Below are 20,938 nucleotides of genomic sequence, written 5' to 3'. Positions count from 1 at the left end.
AGAAAGGATTGAGGAGAGTGCCTTCTTAGAGATGGGGAACCCAACCATTTTTTGCGACTTAGCTTTAATACTAGGAAGAGACCGAGTACAATCAGAGGGTCGTCCTAACTCCAGTGCTGCAAAACAAACACTGCTTCCGGTGGTCAGAGTGCAGCCCTGGACCCTGAATCAGAGTGGCAGGTGCATTACCTGTGGAGAGCTGGGTGGGAAGGGGGTTCATTTCCTTGTCCACCATCTTCTGGTACAAAGCCCTCAGGCTAAAAGGCTCCACCGTGAAAGGCAGGGTCCCGGTCAGCATGGCATACATGTTCACACCTCTGAAAAGAGAGACACCAGAGCATGAGACCAGAAGAAGACCCCGGGGAGAGGATGCCAAAGAGGGCGTGGGCTGGGGGAAGCTGCAGTCCTGCCACTTTCATGTCCACCTCGGTGCTCCTTCTTGGTCATTTTCTGGAACGCTCAGCTCTGCTCTGAAACAGCAAATGTGAAAGGCGTGGGTGAAAGCACAACTCTGACGATTTGGACAGGCACTAAGAAGAGGTTAAAGAGCTTCAAGATGATACAAATGAACTTATTTACAAAACAGAAACAGATTCACAGACATAGAAACGTATGGTTACCAAAAGGGGAAGGGAGGGATAAATTAGGGGTTTGGGGTTAACAGATACCCACGACTGTATATAAAATTGATAAACGACAAGGACCTACTGTATAGCACAGGGAACTCTACTCAATATTCTGTAATGACCTGTTATGGGAAAAGAATCAGAAAAAGAATGGATATATGTATATGTATAACTGAATCACTTTGCTGTATACCTGACACTAACACAGTATTGTAAATCAACTATACTCCAATATAAAATTAAAGTTAAAGTTAATTAATTAATTAAAAATAAATAAATAAAGAGCTTCAAGAGCTATCCCAGTAAGGAGGGGAAACTATGTCCCTTCCTTCTGGGAGGAAGTCCAGACCAAATGATGTGAAAAATACCTGGGGAACCTCATATAAATAGGAACCTCGAATAAAAGTAGGTCTGCCATGATGTGGTTTTCCAAGTACAGTGTACAAGGTGGAGCCTGGAGGAGGCCAGGCCAAAAAATACATAGCAAGACCCTGCACAGGAGGCCAAGTCACAGCATAGCCAGCATGCCTGGTTACCACTCAGCCCTTTGAGACAAAAGTCTCATACCCCAAACTGGTGTTTTGCTCCTCCCTTGAGTTCTGTTTTGGTCTGTCACTGGAGAAATTCCTTTGGGGGTGGGGAGGGGAAAGGAAGTCTCTTTCCCACTCTTATTTTCTATATTATTGTTTATTGTGAGATTCTGCCACCCAGCTCTGGACCAATATCTCAGATGTGGTCAGAATACCTTCCGAATGGGCTTAACTCTACTTATATCCAAAGCCAAACTAGAGAGCAGCAACATCTCTTGGAGGATTTTTATTTTCCTGATGTGAAATCCTAATATCATTTTGATGAGATTTCCTGATGGGGATGAAATGCCTTGCCTGCCAAGAGGTCTGAAGTGTTCAAAAGCGCCCAAGGGAATGTTTTAAAAAGAGGCATCAGGATCTCCAGTCAAAACAAATCCAATGAGACTGACTGAAATGAAGACCCTTGGGGCCCCATTCCACCAAGGTGCCTCTGAATCACAGAGCTCTGGAGAAGGACAGGCACGGAGCCCACAGGCTCCAGCTAGAGATCATTCTCGCATTGCAGGCATATGCCAAGACCCAGTTCCTGCTCTGTAACTCGCAGTCGAGTTAGGGAGACTGATACATCAACATTCAATCCACAAAGGCTTGCAGGTCGGCTCTCTGCCCCAGGCAGTGGAATAGATGCTGGCTCTGGGGTGGGTGGGGAACCAGACAAGGAGCCGCCATCTTGGACTTAGAATTGGGTGATGGCTGACAACCAGCAAGTCAACAAATAAATGAGCACAGTTCTTTCAAATAATGAGTGCAGAGGGGATAAGAAAATGCTGAACTCTGCTGCTCTTGACCCCAGAGGAGTTGAATTAATGGAGACAGAGGGCTGTAATAAGTACTTGAAGATGGGAGGCCTCTCAGGGGTAAGTATATGTGTGTGAGCTTATCTGTCTTGGCTGGCTGGATATGAGGATAAACTGTGTAGACCAAGAAATGGAGACAAGAACGAACACAGCACATGCAGAGCCGTTTAGAGCAGCGTTTTCCCGTGTGTGCTAAGTGGAACACGTTTCCCAGGACAAGAATAGATGTTGGGTGAATAAACCTTCTATGGCCAGATAAGTTGGGGAGTAGTCACCTGGCATTAAGTGGATGAGGGCTCAGAATGAGCAGGAGACTGTGTCATGCTATTATTAAAGTCTGAACGGGAGGGACGGCGTGCAGTGGAAAGAGAAAGGCAAATTAGCAATAGAGACACCTGAAGGGGATGTAAGATGCAAACATGGAAAGCGGATGGTGGTGATGATCGTGATAGAAGACAGGAAGCTGGGAGGAGAGCCAGGCTGGGGGCAGAGGGAAGGGATGTTAGGGGATGTAACCTCTCTGAGAAACTGGGATGCAGTGCTGCATTATGGGTCTGTTTGAGGCAGACCCAACCATCCTTGCTTGGAGGATGCTTGGAGACTGATGAGGGGGGAAACTAAGAGGGCCTCCAAATTTTATCATTTTTGCATTCAAAGGGGTCTTGGACACATGGCTCTTATGGATGGAAACCCCATGGGACACTCCACGAGGTTGTTGTTGGAAAACCCTGAAGAACCTCAGAGTCGAACAGCTTCCAACCTCCCTAAGGCAGCTCGGGCCATTCAGGGCAATGCATGGGGAGGGGCTTCAAATACTAAGCCAAAGTCTACAACTTCTACCCATTGGCTGTGGGACACGACCAGTCAATCCTGTCCCCGCTCACCTCTGTGTGCCTTAATCCTGGCTCTGACACTCACACCTATAGCTGAACAGCCTGGTACTTACACAATATCATTTTTCCCGCAGGTGTTTTATGGTACCCAACCCATACAGTGATTCTCAAACTGAGGCCCAGGGACACAACTTCAGGGGCTCAGCAGTCCTACTTTTGCTTTGCTTGTGGTGACAATACTAAAACATTTGACAAAGCCCAACGAGGGACATGGGACGGCCGCCATAGAACCCAGTCACCCTCCAACTGTACACACTTGACTGCAGTGCCTGCTTTTGCATCTGTGTTTGCCAATACACACCTTTATTAAGGTGTGTGCTAAAATATATCACTTTTGTTATCATAGGCCAATGAGAAAGGAGCGGAGGTGGACTTAATTTGTCAGTAATGTCTCTACGCTTATATCTGTGGGAAAGAAAGCCTCCGGATGATCTGAAGAGGGTGGTGGTTCCCAAAGTGTGGTCCTCAGACCAGCAGCCGAAGCATCACCTGGGAACTTGTTAGAAATGCAAATTCTTGGGCCCCGCGCCAGATCTACTGAGTTAGAAACTCTGGGGGTGGGGACCCCCCCACCACGTGCTTCCCGTGCACACTCAAGGTTAAAAGCCACTCAAAGAGTGAAAAGTGGTGAGCGAGTGCAGGGATCACAAGCCGGGACTGAGCAGCTCAAAAAGCCTGCGCCCAGCGGTGAGAACCACATTCAGACTGCGTACAGCAATTCAGCTCCCACCCACAGTAGCCTCGGCATTTAGTGAATGTTGCTAATTTGAATATTTGGGGGTTCTTTTAGTCTTGGTTAGATTTAACTTGTAAATGAGTTTTGGTTTTTCATTTCTACAGGACCCTAAATAAAAGGAATTTAATTTTACATGCATGCACAATAAGTAAAACTTAAATAAAAATCACGAGTCAACACGAGGGGTTACCAAGAATGTTCTTCCTTTATAAGAAGAGTGAACGATACTGAAGTTTGATGAATATCGCCCTATGACCTTTTCTATTTCCCTTTATCTTTAGGGACACAGAGCATCCTGTGACAGGTGGAATAGTACAGAATGCTACATAAGGTAGCATGTTATGGTAATGGGACGGGGGTCCAGCTGAAGAAGTTTGGTGAGTGTAATATGGGGTCAGAGAACTGACTCTAAAAGCTTTATGAACTTTCTTCCTTCAAGGAGTTCTTAAGACGTCAAACTGCTTGTCTCCTTGTCACCCCTGGCTGCAAAAGATGACAGAAACCTCCTCCAGGGCTTCCCTGGTGGCGCAGTGGTTAAGAATCTGCCTGCCAATGCAGGGGACACGGGTTCGAGCCCTGGTCCAGGAAGATCCCACATGCTGCGGAGCAACTAAGCCTGTGTGCCACAACTACAGAGCCTGCATTCTAGAGCCCGCGAGCCACAACAACTGAGGCCGCGTGCGACAACTACTGAAGCCCGCGCGCCTAGAGCCCGTGCTCTGCAACAAAAGAAGCCACCGCAATGAGAAGCCTGTGCACAACGAAGAGTAGCCCCGCTCACCATAACTAGAGAAGCCCACGTGCAGCAACAAAGACCCAAAGCAGCCACACACACACACACACACAAAAAATCTCCTCCAGTCACTGCCCCTCTACATGATCTGGCAGTGACCAAAGATAAAGGTAGCAGATGCTTGTCTTAAAAATGGTGCCCGTGAACTCTGTGGTCAGGCCAGAATTGAGCAATTGGTTTTATAGTAATTCTACCTGATTATTTCACCAAACTCACTCCAGGTTTCCATTTCTCTTGGAGGAGTTTATCATCAACAAAAAACAGTCACAAATCTGTAAAGAAGACCCAGCTCTCTCATCCAGCGTCTCTCATCTATAAAATGTGGATAGGGCTTCCCTGGTGGCGCAGTGGTTGAGAGTCCGCTTGCCGATGCAGGGGACACGGGTTCGTGCCCCCATCCAGGAAGATCCCACATGCCGCGGAGCGGCTGGGCCCGTGAGCCATGGCCGCTGGGCCTGTGCGTCCGGAGCCTGTGCTCCGCAACGGGAGAGGCCACAACAGTGAGAGGCCCGCATACAGGAAAAAAAAAAATGTGGATAATAATAGTACCTACCTCTCAGGCTGTATGAGGGTCAAATGAACTAAGCCACAGAAAGTGCTGAATGCTGTGCCTGGCATAAGTTTACTGCTTGATAAATATGACCTGTCATTTCATCACAAAACTTTTAAAAACGAGAGATAAAAAGCTACCATTATATTTGTACCTTACTGCCAAATAATAATGGAAATGTACATTAATAGTCCTACAGCCGCAGGAGATTTGAAAAGGGAAACCAGACCGAGCATCTTAATTCCCCTCCGCTAGAGTTTTCATCCACGTTTAATATCTGGATAAAGAGAAATCCAGTCCCTTTGACATTTCGGAAGGATCTGAGAATACCAAGGGAAAAATGTGGAATGCGGTTTATAAACCTCTGTAATCCCATAGAATTAGTAGGAGTTTCAAAACATGTTCAGAATTTCCTGATGTGTCTTTTGAAACATGGCCCCTGGGCTTTCTTGCTTCTCCATGGCAGACATCGGGCCCCCAAGAACCACAGATAGTTTTAAAGAAAGAAAGTAATGAGATGCTGGGGTGAAGGAGGGCAACAAGCAAATACAATTCAGGGTTTTCCAAGCAGAAAGAAATAAGGATGGAAGCAAATCCAGAGAGACTGGCCAGGTGGAATACTCTGATGTCAAGAAAGAAGGAGGGCTTCCCTGGTGGTACAGTGGTTGAGAGTCCGCCTGCCGATGCAGGGGACACGGGTTCGTGTCCCGGTCCAGGAAGATCCCACATGCCGCGGAGCGGCTGGGCCCGTGAGCCATGGCCGCTTAGCCTGTGCGTCCGGAGCCTGTGCTCCGCAACAGGAGAGGCCACAGAAGTGAGAGGCCCGCGTACCGCAAAAAAAAAAAAAAAAGAAAGAAGGAAAAAGTGCCACTGAAGGACAGCTGGAAGAAAAGAGGAAGGGGCCCCGGGAAATGTAAATGTGGAGTCTTTGGGATTAAATCAGGAGCCAAATGGTGGTCCTAATATTAATCCGAAACACAAAAATATTCCCTGGAGGAAAAGTTGGGGTATCACCTGGCATCTCTGAAAGGAAAGACATAGAGTCACAGCTCCCTGGAGAAGTCAGCCAGCAACTTTAACAAGACACAAGGGACAAAGCAATTGGCAGAGTTATGGTGTCAGGGGAGGGTGTGGATACGGGTTCTCACAGGGCCGGTGGGCAGCCCAGTTTATACCAGAGTGAAGCTGAGAGAACCTTCAGCTGACACACCTTGCTTCTGTGTGGTTCTTCAAGAAAGAAACTGCCTTGGAAAAATTAAAAATAGCTCTTCACCTAAAAGCAAGAGCCTTCCATCTTTCAGTATCAGCTTTCAGTACAACCTCTGATTTAAGGTCTTAAAAATAGAGTGGGAACAGATCCATCCATTTGGTAAATCTCAAAGTTCACAACTGCTCCATTAAATGGTCTGTGTTCAGCAAGAAATTATTTTCTTGTGGATTTTAAGGCTTCCCCCCCTACACACACACACTTTTCCTTTCTTCTTTTCCTCTTCTGTTTTAAATGCACATGCTGGCTACAAAAACAAACAAGTCTTGTATTTTATAACTGAAAAAGCTCAAAAGCTAAAGAAACCTTCTCTTTTAAAAGTCAAAAGCTCTAAACTACCCAAAAGAAGCCATCAGCCTCCTCTTTCTGCCTGCTTCTCCTGCCGTCTTTCATTTTCAGGGGGCCTGAATGAAGAGAAAATGCTATCCTTCCAGATTTGACCCCTGGAAGTAGCTGATGGTGTCTGGTAGTACTTTTACAAAACAGAGTCTGAGGACTGGAACAAATTCTCCCGCTCTCCCTCCTGAATGCTTAGGTCTATATGGGGATAGTAGGGCTGGGAACAAGATGGCACCCCTCGGCCAACTTGTCTACCCAAAGGGACAGCACTGGAACAGAGATTTCCCACTAAGTGAAAACAGACTCAGTGAGCCTGGGAAGGTGGTCTGGGTGTATTGTGCAGGACACTCCACTAAGTACCAGGTCTTCACACAAATGCTTCCCTCACCTCAGATGCCCCCACGAGAGCAAAGAGCAGCTTTGGTGAAAAAATGTTGCATCCTCAATGTTTTGGGGATAGAACTCTCAATTTCCGTTTTCCCTACCCTTAGAGATTCACCGAAGTTCTCCCAAGAGCATTGTAATATTTTGAAAATTAACTTAATTTGGATTCTTTTCGTTTAAAACGTACATCTGCATTAAAGCGTTTTTTAATTAGCATATATGCCACTCTGAGGAAGTCAGTTGCAATAAAAAAAAGTTCACTGCACCAGAATGAATATTTAATTTTTGTGTCTGAAATTTCAAAATTCACTGGAGATAGAGATATAGATATTTCATTCATAGGGGTTAAAGGAAAGAAGTGAATGATTTTAAAGGTATTCATATACAGTTCAAATACAAAAACAATGACCATTGAAAATAACGGGAATCCCCCAATATGGCACACGTCTTTTTCCATTTCCATTATTAATTCCTGATTCACTAGAGGAGGAGGATCCTGGGGGCTCCATTTGTGGGGAAGAGCTTTCTCTCTCAAGGTTTCCTTGAATGACAAGCTGGTTTTCTTCCTGAGTCAGTGTCAGAAGTCTTGAAGAAAGGCCCCATCCATCTGTCAAGGTCCAAAAAAGACCTCTGGAGACAGGAGTTTGCTTTGATTTTGGAAGCAAACTCTTCATTTTATTGTTTCAGAACAATAAAAAGGATGTTTTATAATACTGGTGTCTGACCCAGGGAGAAAATTGGTCCCACTTTCACTCTCTTTTTAAACAGCCTTTAAAATTAAATTCTCTTTGGGTTTTCCATTTCCAATGCCACCAGCAAAGTCGTGGGCACCAAACAGAAACCTAACCAGTATCTCAGACACAACACCCCAAAGCAGTGGAAAATTAATCTCTTAAAGAAGGTTCTGAAGTTTTGTTTTCTCCAAGATTAAGAGCAAGAGGAATCCGACTTTTCACAACTTCCCGCCTTTGCATAGGCTATTCCCTCTGCCTGGAAAGTTTCCCCTTTTCTCCATCTGGCAAACTCCACATCATCCCTCAGGAGCAGATTAAAGGCTCCTCTGATGCCTCCTTGAATTTAACCCAGCTGGGCAGCCTCATTTGTTCTCAGCACTGTGCCTCCTGACATGCTCTATTTGTTTTCAGGTGAGACTCTAGGTCACCTGTAAGCAGGTATCTTGGTCAGCTTGGGCTGCCATAACAAAATACCACCGACAGGGTAGTTTAACTACCAGAAATGTATTTTCTCACAGTTCTGGAGGCTGGAAGTCTGGATCAGGGTGCCAGCATGGCCAGGTTCTGGGGAGGTCTCTTTTCCTGGCTTGTAGACGGCCACCTTCTCGCCATGTCCTCACATGTCAGGGAGTGAGCAAGCTCTTCTTAAAAGAACACCAATGCCATCATGAAGGCTCCACCCTCATGACCTCCCAAAGGCTCCACCTCCAAATACCATCACACTGGGGCTTAGGGCTACAAAATAGGAATTTTGGGGGGAACACACTTGTCCATAGCAGTAGATAAGTATGTTCAATTGCAAAACAAACAAACAAAGGCCACAAATTCCTTGCCACTCCCCCATCAGGGGGTGGAATCTACCTCTCCTCTTGACTCTGGGCTTGGCCACGCACTCTGCTTTGCCCAAAGAGACATGAGAAAAGGTGACACAGAGGCCTCTTGAAAAGTGCTTCTGCACCAAGGCTTGTCCTCTCTTGCTCCAGGGACTCTCCCACCATTATGTGAATGAAATTCTACATGGTGGTGGTTTTATTTTGTTTCTGGTTTTCATGCAGCCAATGATGTATGGGGAACAGCAAGGACTGAGACTTTGGTATATGGTCTGACATTTTGGTGACCTCTGCTGGGGGGCTGTGAGGGGTGACCAAGACTTCATCTAGTCCGTTTCACTTGTCAATTAGTGCACTTGATTCACTGGGAAGGAGAATGGCTCTTGGGATCTGGAGTGGTGAGTTTTTACTCACCTTTCACCTTTCCTGAGATTGCAGAGCTTAAACAAAGGAAATCTCACAATTCTGGAGGCGCAGAGTCTGTGATGAAGGTGTTGGCAGTGTTGGTGTCTCCTGAGGGCAGTGAATGAGCATCTGTTCCTCGCTGCTCCCCGAGCCTCTGGTGGTTTGCTGGCCATCTGGGGTTCCTTGGCTTCTAGATGCATCACCCTGATCCCTGCTTTCATTGTTACATAGTCTTCTCTCTGTGTCCAAATGTCCCCTTTAGGTGAGGACACAATCATATTGGACTACAGCCCATCCTAATGACCTCCTTTAGCTCATTAAAGACCCGATCTCTAAGTAAGGTCATATTCTGAGGTCCTGGGGTTTAGGACTCCAACATACCTTTTTCTGGAGGGACACAATTCAATCCACAACTTTTTGTTACCCACCTGCTTATAACTGTCCAATAGTCTCTCACTACCTTTAGGGCAAAATTCAAACCCCTTCCCAACCCTTCCCACTCTACAGCCTTCACACGTCCTGTTCTGTCTGCCTACAGCCTTCTCCCACACCTTCTTCTTCCCATAGCTGATTCTTCTCATACTTAGGATTTGGCTTTGAGGTCTCCTCAAGAGGCCACCCCCATCCTTGTTCCCGGCATCCCGCCCACTTCTTCCACAGCCATTACTGCACTGAGTTTATAGCTTTTTAAAAAATTGTCCGTCTGCCCCACTAGTTTGTAAACCCTACAAGAGGAAGTACAACATAGTAGAAGCTGTAGAGGCTGACGATTAAAGGCAGACTCCAGAGTCAAACCACCTCAGGCCATCTTGGCTTGATCGTGCACCAGCTGTGTGTGTTATCTGGGCAAGTGCCTTCAGCAATTCACGCCTCAGTGTCCTCATCTGTAAAGTGGGACAACAAAGCATTCCCTTGAAGCGCTGTGAGGCAGATGAGATGAGCTAAAACTCGAAGAGCCCTTGGAACGCTGCTCGTCACTCGGCGGGAGGTATGTGAGGGTTAACAGTGATCATTACAGGAGAAGGACGGACCATTGTGCACTCGGAACTCGGCACAGGGCCTGACTCCACAAATATCTGCCGAATGAACAAATCTCTAGTAAGCCAATATAGGGCTCACATAGCTTCCTTTTGTTTTTCAAGCTTTATCAACAGCTTCTAAAAAGGGCTGAGTTTATACCAACCCTGTGAATTAGGTGTGGGTCATGTGGTCTCATCCCCTATGGAATGTTCCAGAGAGTCAGCTAACACAGAGCTGCTCTGGGGAAACCTCGTTTCTAAGAAGGAATCAAACATGACCCTTTGTAGCTGAGCAAGGGTAAGAATTTACTCCACCTCAACTCCCCACCTCAGGGCACCAGAACAGACACTCCAGGGGCTGCGGTTTCTGGTCTACCTGGACACATCCCACACGGGCCTCCAGAGCTTTGCCGTGATCAGCTGAAGCCCAGTGTCTGTAAAGTGTATAACCGTTTATCAAAAGCTTTCACATACATTACTTGATGGTATCATGACTAAAAATATGGCCCGATTCGAGCTTTCAGGAGACTTTCAGCTGCACATCATCTTCTTGAAAAAAATGTGATTAAGTGGAGGTTAGCAAAGAAGTGTCCAGCTGCCCCAGACACAGCCCACCAGGCCAGCAGCCAGGGTGGAGGCGGGAGGCGAGAGTCCAGGCATCCTGGTCTCGGGTCATCTCCATTCCTCCTGCAGCTTCCCCTTTACCTGCCCTCCTCCGAGGCCACCATTACTGCTGGGTAGAGTCACTGGATGGATGGCGACGCAGCAGGTGGCAATGGACCAAGTCCCTTTATTTTATTTTATTTATTTATTTTTAAATTTATTTATCTTTGGTTGCGTTGGGTCTTCGCTGCTGCGCGCGGGCTTTCTCTAGTTGTGGCAAGCAGGGGCTACTCTTCATTGCGGTGAGCAGACTTATTGTGGTGGCTTCTCTTGTTGCAGAGCACGGGCTCTAGGCATGCGGGCTTCAGTAGTTGTGGCGCGCGGGCTCAGTGGTTGTGGCTCACGGGCTCTAGAGCTCAGGTTCAGTAGTTGTGGCACACGGGCTTAGTTGCTCCGTGGCATGTGGGATCTTCCCGGACCAGGGCTCGAACCCGTGTCCCCTGCATTGGCAGGCGGATTCTCAACCACTGTGCCCCCAGGGAAGTCCCAAGTCCCTTTACTTTAATCATGGGGCCCCAAAACTAAGAAGTGGAGCATCTGTGGTCACTAAATGTGGATTCCTTTCCCACGTCAAGGGACTTGGAGGAAGAGGTGGGAATAAAGTCCGAGCTTAATACTGACCCTCGGATGGTGCTGCCTTTTGCAGCCTGTGCTTTTCATTTCCCTTTGTATTTCCCCACACAGGATAAATGATTTGTCCCCATCTTAGTGTTAGCACAAGGGGACGAGTGACCCCAGGCTGGTTATAAGGCCAGGCGCCCTCCTACAGCTCTGACAATCCACTGGCTCCTTCCTTCCTGCCTTCCTTCTAGCAGCAGTTCTAGCCTTCGCGGAGATGCCTGCTTTGTTAGTCATGGGCCACAAAGGGTCCCTCTCACACAGGCTGAGCTTCATCACCATGACAACCAGGGATGACACTGTATTGTCCAGTCCCCTCTAGAGCAGGACCTCAAGAGCAAACTGTCACTTCTTCTCCAACCTCTCTTTCCCTTTGATCACTATGTCGCCCACCCCACTGCCTGTCACCACAGTTAGGTGACACCCCTGAACCCCTGGTCTTTCAGACTCCCCATTCTCCACATTTTTTTTTTTTTTTTTTTTGGTACACAAATCATCCCTCTCAAAGCTTTCCATTTAGCCTAAATACGTTCCCTAACTGTTAAGGAGAGAGAATGATTATAGACTCAAACTTTCATATTCACCCATTAATAAATAAATACTTATTAAGGGCAGATTACGTGCCAGACACTTATGACACCAAGAATGGCTTTCACCTGTGTATTGACTCTGATCCATTGGTGTTGGCTGCCTGGAGGGCTGTGTTGAGAAGGATTCTGAGGCCCGTCTGGGCACAGGATAAAAAGAGTCTGAGATTAGCATTGCCAGTCACACCACCCAGCACACCTCAAAGAGAAGGTATCCTCTGCCTCTGCTTCCTGCTGCCACTTCCCCCTACCCCAGTGGCCCCCAGCAAGTCAGCAGCACACGGCACCCTCTCCATCTGCAGCCTTCACACATCCTCTGGAGAGAGGGAAGGAACCGGGAGCTCAGGCTGAGGCGTGAAGAGCCCTGAGTGCAAAGCGCAGCTCCCACACCTACAGGCTGAGTGGCTCTGGGCCACACTAACCACAGAGCTGCCCTCCTGTCTGTGTAAAAGAGGGTAAGAGCCCGCCTCACAGGGTGTCCTGAGGAGCAAAGGGGACAGTTAACTCCTAGCCCTCGGCAACGGAAGCTGATCCCCCACTCACTGGTCTCACTCCCTGGCTGAACAAGCAGAGCTGCGGTTCCAGGGAGAGCTGGCCCTTTCTGGGAAAGTTCAGGGAATTCTGGTGCCCTCAGAATCACATTCTCGTCTCTGGCTCCTCTGAATAATCTCCAACCAGAACCTCCTGAAATCCCCTCACTGTCTCACATTCCTTTGTCTGCTTCCTCTGCAGGCTTTAGCCCCTGACCCTCTAGCTTCTGTTCACCTGGGTGAAGTGCCTTTCCCTCCCTCCCTCCTTCCCTCCCTCTTTCCCTCCCTCCCTCCCTTCTCTCCTTTTCCTCCTTCCTTCCTTCCTTCTTTCCTACCTTCCTTCCTCCCTCCCTCCATCCCTCTCCAGCCCAGGCTCTGTGCCAGGTGTTGAGGCATCCCTGGAACAAGAGATGGACGCCGCAGTGGTGACACTGGATTAGCACTGGAATGTGGGAGTGGACGGGCCATTCAGAGAGCTGGGAAATGACATTCCAGGCAAAAGCAACAGCAAGTGCTGGCCAGGGGGGAGGGGGAGGGGGGAGGCTGAGCAAAATAGGTGAAGGGGATTAAGAGGCACAAGCTTCCAGTTATAAAATAAATAAGTTACTGAGATGTAACCTACAGCATAGGGAATAGAGTCAATAATATGGCAATAACTCTGTACAGTGACAGATGGTTGCTAGACTTCTTGTGGTGACCAGTTTGTAATATACATAAGTGTCGAACCGCTATGTTGTACACCTGAAACGAATACGATATTATACGCCAACCATACTTCAATAAAAGAAAAGAAGTAGCGAGTGCAAAGCCCAGAGGTGGGGAAGACAAAACAGAAGCCGACATGTGTGAAGAACCGTGAGCAGAGGCGGGGGGCGGGTGGTTATAGGTGCAGAGGCAGGAGAGGTGGGCAGACCCATGAGGTGTGGGGCCAGGCACCAAGGCTGGGATTTATGCTGATGCTGATGGAAAGCTTTGGGAGACTCCAAGCAGGGGAAGGACATGAGTGATTCGTGAAATCAGAACATGATCGCGGCGAGGGCACGGCTCTGTCTTCTTCCCTTCCAGCACGTTAATGAATTTTAATAAAGGCCTTTCGGGCAGTTGGTGGAGAAAAGACAGAAAGAACAGAGGTGGAAATCAGGACCCCAAAGAATCACTGCATATATATCCCAGAGCCTATAATTACAATTCATGCTCATCAAATACTCAAAGGTTATTTCATAAGAAGGGAACAGCGGAGACAGCAGGAGGGCGCATTCAGTCTGAGAAGCTCAATAACTCACATGGACCAGACATCGATTTTGGGGCCGTATTTCTTCCTGGCAAGGAGTTCGGGCGCGGCGTACGCGGGGCTGCCACACTGTGTGCTGAATGGGTCGGAGTGGCCCAGGATCCCGGCACAGTTGCTCAAACCAAAGTCTGCAAAGAGGGGAGGACAAAACCAGCCCTGAATTAGAAAACCATGGAAATGAAAAAGGGGGGAGGGTTGGGGGAAGCAGCAGGAAAGGAAACATTCTCTCGGGCTAACACATCATTTCACATCCAAAAGGAAACCCAGCAGCTGTGAACCGTAACCTCTGGATATGGGTCTCAAGACAAAAGTTCCCTTGCTGAACTGGAAACATTTTCTATCAGGCCTCACAGTCAAATCCAGCGAGAGCTAAAAAGTATGTTGAACCAAAACATATTTTCATGAAATCTTGGAAATGAGTCATCCAGAAAAAAGACAGGCTTGCTTTCTAGGACTAAAGCAGAAGGAGAAAATGAGCAGAAGTCCTTGGAGTCAGCCTGCTGGCTTCCAAGTGGCCACGTGGGAAAAAGCCGAAGGAAGATTGATTTTCTCTGGCTGGTGTTGGTGTCACCCCAGGTGACATGCGATCCCACCCAGTTAGAGTTGACTTTTTTGGCCGAATGCTTTCATTTCATGCAAGTCTCTTAAAAATGCTCCCAATGCATGAGGCAACATATGGTGATTTGAAGAGGGGGGAAAAACACACCCAACAATTCAGACAACGCTGAGTGTTGGCCAGAAAAATAACGCCAGAAAGATAGCAATGAGAACTAGACTAAAGGACCTCCTAGCATTGCTTTGCTCCTGAATGATTAAGGCAGGGGGAAGAAGAAAGAAGTGCCCAGTGCATCTAAAGCCATACTGGGTCCATTGTGCCTTTTGTGCTGTGTTTACTTTTGATCTTACAGATCCTGCAACTGACAGGTCATTAGAGGGCTGTTAGTGTTAGGTCCTCATCTGATATCTTTCCTCAATCTTTGTTGATTGAAGAATTAAGAGCATGGCTCCCCCTTTGAACTTCAATGTAAATATTATGGTTCTGGTCCCCAAACAGAAGGCTCAGCCCCGGGGGCTCAGTCAGAAAGGGGCTGTGGTCAGAGACAGGCTCCACATCGGGAACAAAACCCTTGCACTTTCTCAACTGGCAAGATATACATCTAATTTCCTTGACTGTTTTCTCCTTGAGGCTAACACGTCTCTACCTGCAAAGCCACGGCTCTTGTGAAAGCTGTAGAAAAGCTCAGGAAAGGAGAGACACAGGGTGGGTCAGTGCTGCGAGTCCACGAACTTACTCACACACCACAGGTCAAGATGCACCACCAAAAATTCTCCCCACAGTCACTGGTGTAAGCCGTATAAGGAAAGAGCGCTTCTGAATAGAACCCCAGGACTTCCCTGGTGGCTCAGTGGTTAGGAATCCACCTGCCAATGCCGGGCACATGGGTTCGAGCCCTGGTCCAGGAAGATCCCACATGCCGCGGAGCAACTAAGCCCATGCGTCACAACCACTGAGCCTGCAGTCTAGAGCCCGCGAGCCACAACTACTGTTGTGTGCCTAGAGCCCGTGCTCCGCAACAAGAGAAGCCACCACGATGAGAGGCCCACACGGCAACGAAGAGTAACCCCTGCTCGCCGCAACTAGAAAAAGCCCGCCTGCAGCAACGAAGACCCAAAGCAGCCAAAAATAAATAAATAAAAATTTAAAAAATAAATAAATAGAACCCCATCCAAGCAGAGCTCTGAAAACACATCAAGGCTCTGAAGATCACCCAAACTCTTCAGCTCAAGATTCGAATGAAGAATCAGAACCAAAATTGGGATGAGGAAACCAACCAGGAACGCTGCCTGTTCACATACTTGACTCTTCTTTTGTTTGGGGGAGTTTTTTTTAATATGATTTTATTCCTTTCTCTTAATCTCCCTCTTCCTCTCTTCCTCTGCCACTCCCACCCTGACAAATAGGGGGACAAAAAGGCCCCGATTTCTTTTCCCATCGGCCCAGCCTGCACTAGCAGGCCGCACATAACCTGCCCAAAAAGGCCCTTCAGGGGCTCCACGGCTCTCTTGGATTAGGAGGAGATCTCCGTTCAAAAGGATCTGAGGTCCGCTGCTCTCAGGTCTCACCCTGTAGTATCACTGAAGTAGAAGAAGTGGGGGGAACATAAGTAGAAAAATCATATTGAGCTTTAAACTGAATGGCCGTTTAAAATTCCCAAAGGAAATTTAATGAAACAACTTAAGGAAACAATTTAAGGAAACAATTTAAGGAAACAATTTAAGGAAATTTAAGAGCACCCACTATGTATGGTAAGATGGAGAGGTAGCACCATGGAATACACATCATATTAACTGGGCCAACATTTCAAGGAAAATTTCTTTAACAGTCATGTTAGAGGCCCAATCTCCTGAGAGCCCCTAAACTAAAAGCCTCCCTTTCGAATCTCCGTGGGGTTCCATTAACTCCTTCAATTACTCCCTCACCTCCTGACTTGGGGTCTACAACAAAGTGCTTGATCTTAAAAGAGGGCAGGGGAGGGGAGATAAGAGACCAGATCACCCCCCTTTGCTCCCAGGCAAGCTTGTGCACACAGTGCCTTGCCTTGTCTTAAGTTTCAAGAAGATAAATAAGCAGGGGAGCTGGGGAATGGAGAAGATAAAATCTACATTTTAAGTGACTTATGTTGACCTAGCCGAAAGGGTTTCATTTAAAATATATTGTAGAGAAATAACTAATGTGTTTCACATTCATAACTGTAATTATTAAAAGTTTACACATATGCCTATAATTAGAATTGTGAAACTAGGGAGAAGTTCGCCTCCCAGTAACGTCACATGGGTCTGCCTCAATTAGATTTGGTAAACGCATAAGCCAATTATCACTCAATTTTCTGGGAGCTACACAATGAATTTCAAAAGACGTGAACGCTGTTTTGGAAAACTAAAGTGCAAAATCGTTTTAAGTTGTGGCTGATACATTTTAAGATTATACTAAACTAAAAACATCAAACTGCTTTTTTTTTTTTTTAAAGGGGGTGCGGGGGAAGGATCCTGATTAAATCAAATCTCATTCCAGCTAATTCTAGTTAACTTGAAACATGGCTTACATGGCTTAAGTAAATTTATTTAAATCAGATTATTTCAAAGAGAAACTATTAAGAGAAAATGGTAATACCTATAATCAACCTTTGAATAAACAACTAGGTAATTCCTTTGAAGAAAAGGTTCAAAGGCCTTTCAAGTTGCAAAAGGACAGTTGTAGAGACATTTGATCCAAATTGCCCAACCCAGGGGCAAGAAAACCCACAAGACACTGGGCCTTCCTTGCCTCCAGCATCTTCCCTCCCCTCCTTCGGCCTCCTCTTTATGAAAAAAAGGAAGAAACGCAGATTCTGCTAAACAAAACGCAATTCCCAGCTGCCCTCTGGGATGGCATAATGTCTCTTTCCATTAGGATGTGCGTTAGCGCTCTTTGGTTTTAGCGGATCATGAGAGAAGAAGGCGCCAAGTGAAAAGTTCTAACAAAGGGACCTCTAATTATCAGAGCCTCCTTTCCAGCAATTTTGGGGATTCCAGTTTCTGACACCTGGTTTCTGACATGGCCCATTTTGTCTGGATGAGCTGAAATCCCTGCGTGGGTACCAATCCAGCGGTTGCCAAGCTGGGAGATGATGACTGAGTAAAATGGTCCCTGGTATCCAAAGGGTCCACCACTCATCCCAAGGCAACTGTGGGCTCTAATTTAGGTCCATCCTGTCTTCATCTTATTTGTACAGGTCTCCTCTAAGAGGGTTTATTATGCAACTACTTATTAAATGCATCTGCTGTTGACAGAGATTGGTTCTTCGAGGATCTTCCCAGCAATGAAAAGATCTGTGCTTTTCAATACTGTATACTCTCACAAATGGTCGTCTAGGGCTACAATTGAAGAGAGAGAAGGGAAAGCAAGCACAGGGGCAGACAGTGAGGCAAAGTGAAGGGAAGAAACAGTGTAGGGGATGCTGGGTGGGTAGGGAGACCCCCTGCCGGTGGCCTGCTCTTTGCTGGAATTACCAGCCTCAGTATAAACGGTGCGCAGGGGGAAGTGAATTATTCTAACTTGTATGGTCGTGGACATCCAGCCTTCACACAACCTGTTACAATCTCTGCAGCTTTAGGGCAACTCTGTGATTGTCACCTACACACTTTCCAAAGACAAGTTCCAGGTCACCCTGCCAGGGAACCTAAAAAACAATCTCCTTTCCTCCGTTCCTCACCAGCCCCCTCACCAGGACATGCCTTTGTTTAATGCCACAGATCCCATCCCGGAAACCAGGACCAGAAAGACATCTGGCAGGCATTTCAATGTCTGCCTTGTTTAGTGCTGCCGCATTTGGCCCTCAGGACAACTCAAATGCAGTAGTAAAACAATTTGATTAAAAAAAAAATTCTTTGAATCATTCAGGAATCTTTTAACAATACCTCCTATAAAATCTTTGGAGGAATAAAACTGGTTTCCTCTTAATTGTTAATCTCCTAATAATGGGTGTATTTATCAACACCTGTCAGTGGTGCCTAATCACCCAGCCAAGGGGTCTGGAGTCCCTTGCAGCCTCTTGACTGTTACTGGGTTGGAAGCCAACTGGGCTTCCAAAGAATATAATTGGTCACTTGAATGATATGTTTTAAAAAGTCTTGAGATGGTTTTCAGTATTTGAAAAACAAAATTTCCTTCTTGGGTACAAAAGTTAAAATTCACAAAGTTCTGTTGATCCTTCTCTTTTCTTCTAATATAAAGTTTTTTCAAGCCATTGAGGTGGAAGAAATTACTTGCACTTGAGATGGGAAAAGAAAGAAAGGAATAAAAGATGATGCTAATATCTGGGTGGAAAAATGATGCCCTGAGATTTTGCCAAGAGCAACAAAACAGGCAAACAAAAGCAGAATTCTAGAGAATAAGCCATGGAGTGAATTCTCTTCTGGACCCTGACTTGTGAACCAATTATGATTGACTCCATTCTGGAACCTCCTTCTGATTGGGACAGACCTCTAAAGGATCCCTCTGTGGGGATTTCTCTTTGCACAACCATCAGTGTACTACAGGGCTTGGCTAAAGATATTAAAATGAGAAGGTAGGTCACATTCCCCCTTATTTCAATGCCTCTACATTCACTGAAAAGTAAAATAAGGCATGGCCAAGCTAAGGGCAGCATTTCTGAACCAAACTATTTTCCACTATTTTTAAGAAGCTTTTTCATGAATTCAGATAAAAAGAACCCCTATAAATAAGTTCAGCTCCATCTGAATTAACAGAGAAGCAGAAGTTTGAAGAATCCTAAGAACATGTTTTAGGTTTAAATTATTAAAATTAATTTTCTTTTTCAAAACCATTGTTAAATGTTGCAGGTAAAAGGAGGTGAACTAGAAGTATTGTCTGGGGATTAGAAATAGATCATGATAATTTTCAAAGTCAGAAACAAATAACTGAGAATTGATAACACAGCACTTAAAGGATAATCTTGCTTTAAAAAAAAAGTCATACCAATCAGCTTGATATTATTGTCTTCATCTAGCAGCAAGTTTTCTATCTTCAAGTCTCTGAAATAAACAAAACCATACAACATTTCAGATAAGCACTTGAAATAGTGGAATAACATTTTGCTTCTGAAGGGAAACAAACTGTTTTAGAGCCACTGTGAACCAACCCATAAGGCTTTCTGCCAAAACTCACACAATCAATAAGTAAATATTTATAAAACATGATATAAGTAATTGCTGCAGACTGAAAAAGCTAAAGGATTTCAGATAAGATGGGGAGCAAGAAGGGCAGAACAAATAAGTTTCCAAAAGAAATGGGACCAAAGCTGAAACTTGGAAGTCAATAAGACCAGGAGACAGTGGAAGCATCATTCAAGGCAGACACTGTTAGAACAGTCAGGGCAATAAAAATGTGGCCACATGTTTGTGACACGGTGAGCAAAACCAGCCAGAGTAAGGAAGATTCAGGGCAATAGTTTAAAAAAAAAATGGAAAGCTAACATAAGTATCGGTCCTACAACCTCCATGCTTGGAGCCCAATCCACAAATTGGCAAGTGATAATAAATTAATCTATTTAGCAAGCAGCTATTATGGTGGGTAGAAAAGTAGACCCCAAAGATTTCAGGGTCCTAATCCTTGGTATTATGCCCAAGGATAGGTTAACATTACATGACCAAAGGAAATTAAGTTTGCAGATGGAATGAAGATCGCTAATCAGATGGGGGACTTTGATCATGGACACTGAGATGATTCAGAAGGTGGGTGGGAGAAATGCACCCAGGGTCATGCTGAGTGTGAGGGGCCTGTGGTATCTGTACAAGCTGACTGTAAGCCCCTTGAAGGCAGGAAACATGTCTGCCTCGCTTACCACTATGCCCCAGTACCTTTGCACATTCCATACTCAGCAAATACCAATGAATCTACATTACCAAAGAGATCGTTTGGGATTTCAGAAGGAAAAAACACGGGCAAAAGTATAAACCAGCTATGTCAATGACTATGAGCATCTTAAGTTGCAGCCTGTCAATTCAGACACACCATGAACATTAAATATGTAAGAATACTCTTCCCTTCTATACACACACAAAATGATTTCTTCCATTGTTTTGAAACACAGCATTCTTGGTCCAGCTTTTATCTTCCCACTTCTGAATAGAGACATGGCCAATAGAATTATTTTTGTCCTCTTATCTCTATTGTTAGGACTAGAATAGTGTGGTCATGATAAACAAAAACGGCAACTGACAGCACTTCTTCAAAGTGCAGAGGCAAGGGAAGCAGCAGTTGCTAGGACCGTGGTAGCCAGGAGAGCAAAAGTGTCCCATTTAACGGGGACAGTGGCTCACAGCTTGGTCCCAGCACTGCCACTTCATCCTGCTTCCCAAGAGACGCCAGAAATCTAGATTCGATCCCAGTTTTAAAGGTTGGCAACAAATTCACATTTAAAACAACAATAACAATCACAGTGCGTGGGCCAACCTTGCAGGCAAGATCCAGCCACCGATTTTCAACCTCAGTGTGGGTAGAAGCTGAGCCTGGAAAGGACATGAGATGCCCAGGGAGAGGGTAGAGAATGAGGGTGAAAAGACCAAGGACGACGTGCTAGTGGGAACACCGACATTCAGAGCTGGCTGGGAAGGAAGAGTCGGGGAAGTATTGGCACAGGACGACCAAAGGGCAGCATTGCAAGATGAGAAGAGTTAAGGTGTCAAGTGCAGAAAAAGGTGGGCTCCAAACAGTGACCGGTGGCTTTCAAAATTGGAAGGTGGCC

General features: G+C 46.1%; 1 protein-coding gene across 1 annotated transcript in view; it reads right to left on the bottom strand.

Annotated features, from left to right (window-relative positions):
* HUNK (hormonally up-regulated Neu-associated kinase) overlaps positions 1-20,938 on the bottom strand; it is a gene marked incomplete at both ends in the record, with an annotated part of 113,253 nt that overhangs the window by 31,607 nt on the left and 60,708 nt on the right. The window contains 3 exons of the mRNA XM_079705591.1: positions 190-317; positions 13,645-13,780; positions 19,171-19,226. Of these exons, the coding sequence (XP_079561717.1) occupies positions 190-317; positions 13,645-13,780; positions 19,171-19,226 (320 nt within the window). The remainder of the gene's footprint in view (positions 1-189; positions 318-13,644; positions 13,781-19,170; positions 19,227-20,938) is intronic.

The sequence above is a fragment of the Hyperoodon ampullatus genome (assembly GCF_949752795.1).
Source record: "Hyperoodon ampullatus genome assembly, chromosome: 5".
In the NCBI taxonomy this organism is placed as follows: domain Eukaryota; kingdom Metazoa; phylum Chordata; class Mammalia; order Artiodactyla; family Ziphiidae; genus Hyperoodon; species Hyperoodon ampullatus.
This window is presented reverse-complemented; position numbering and strand designations above follow the sequence as displayed.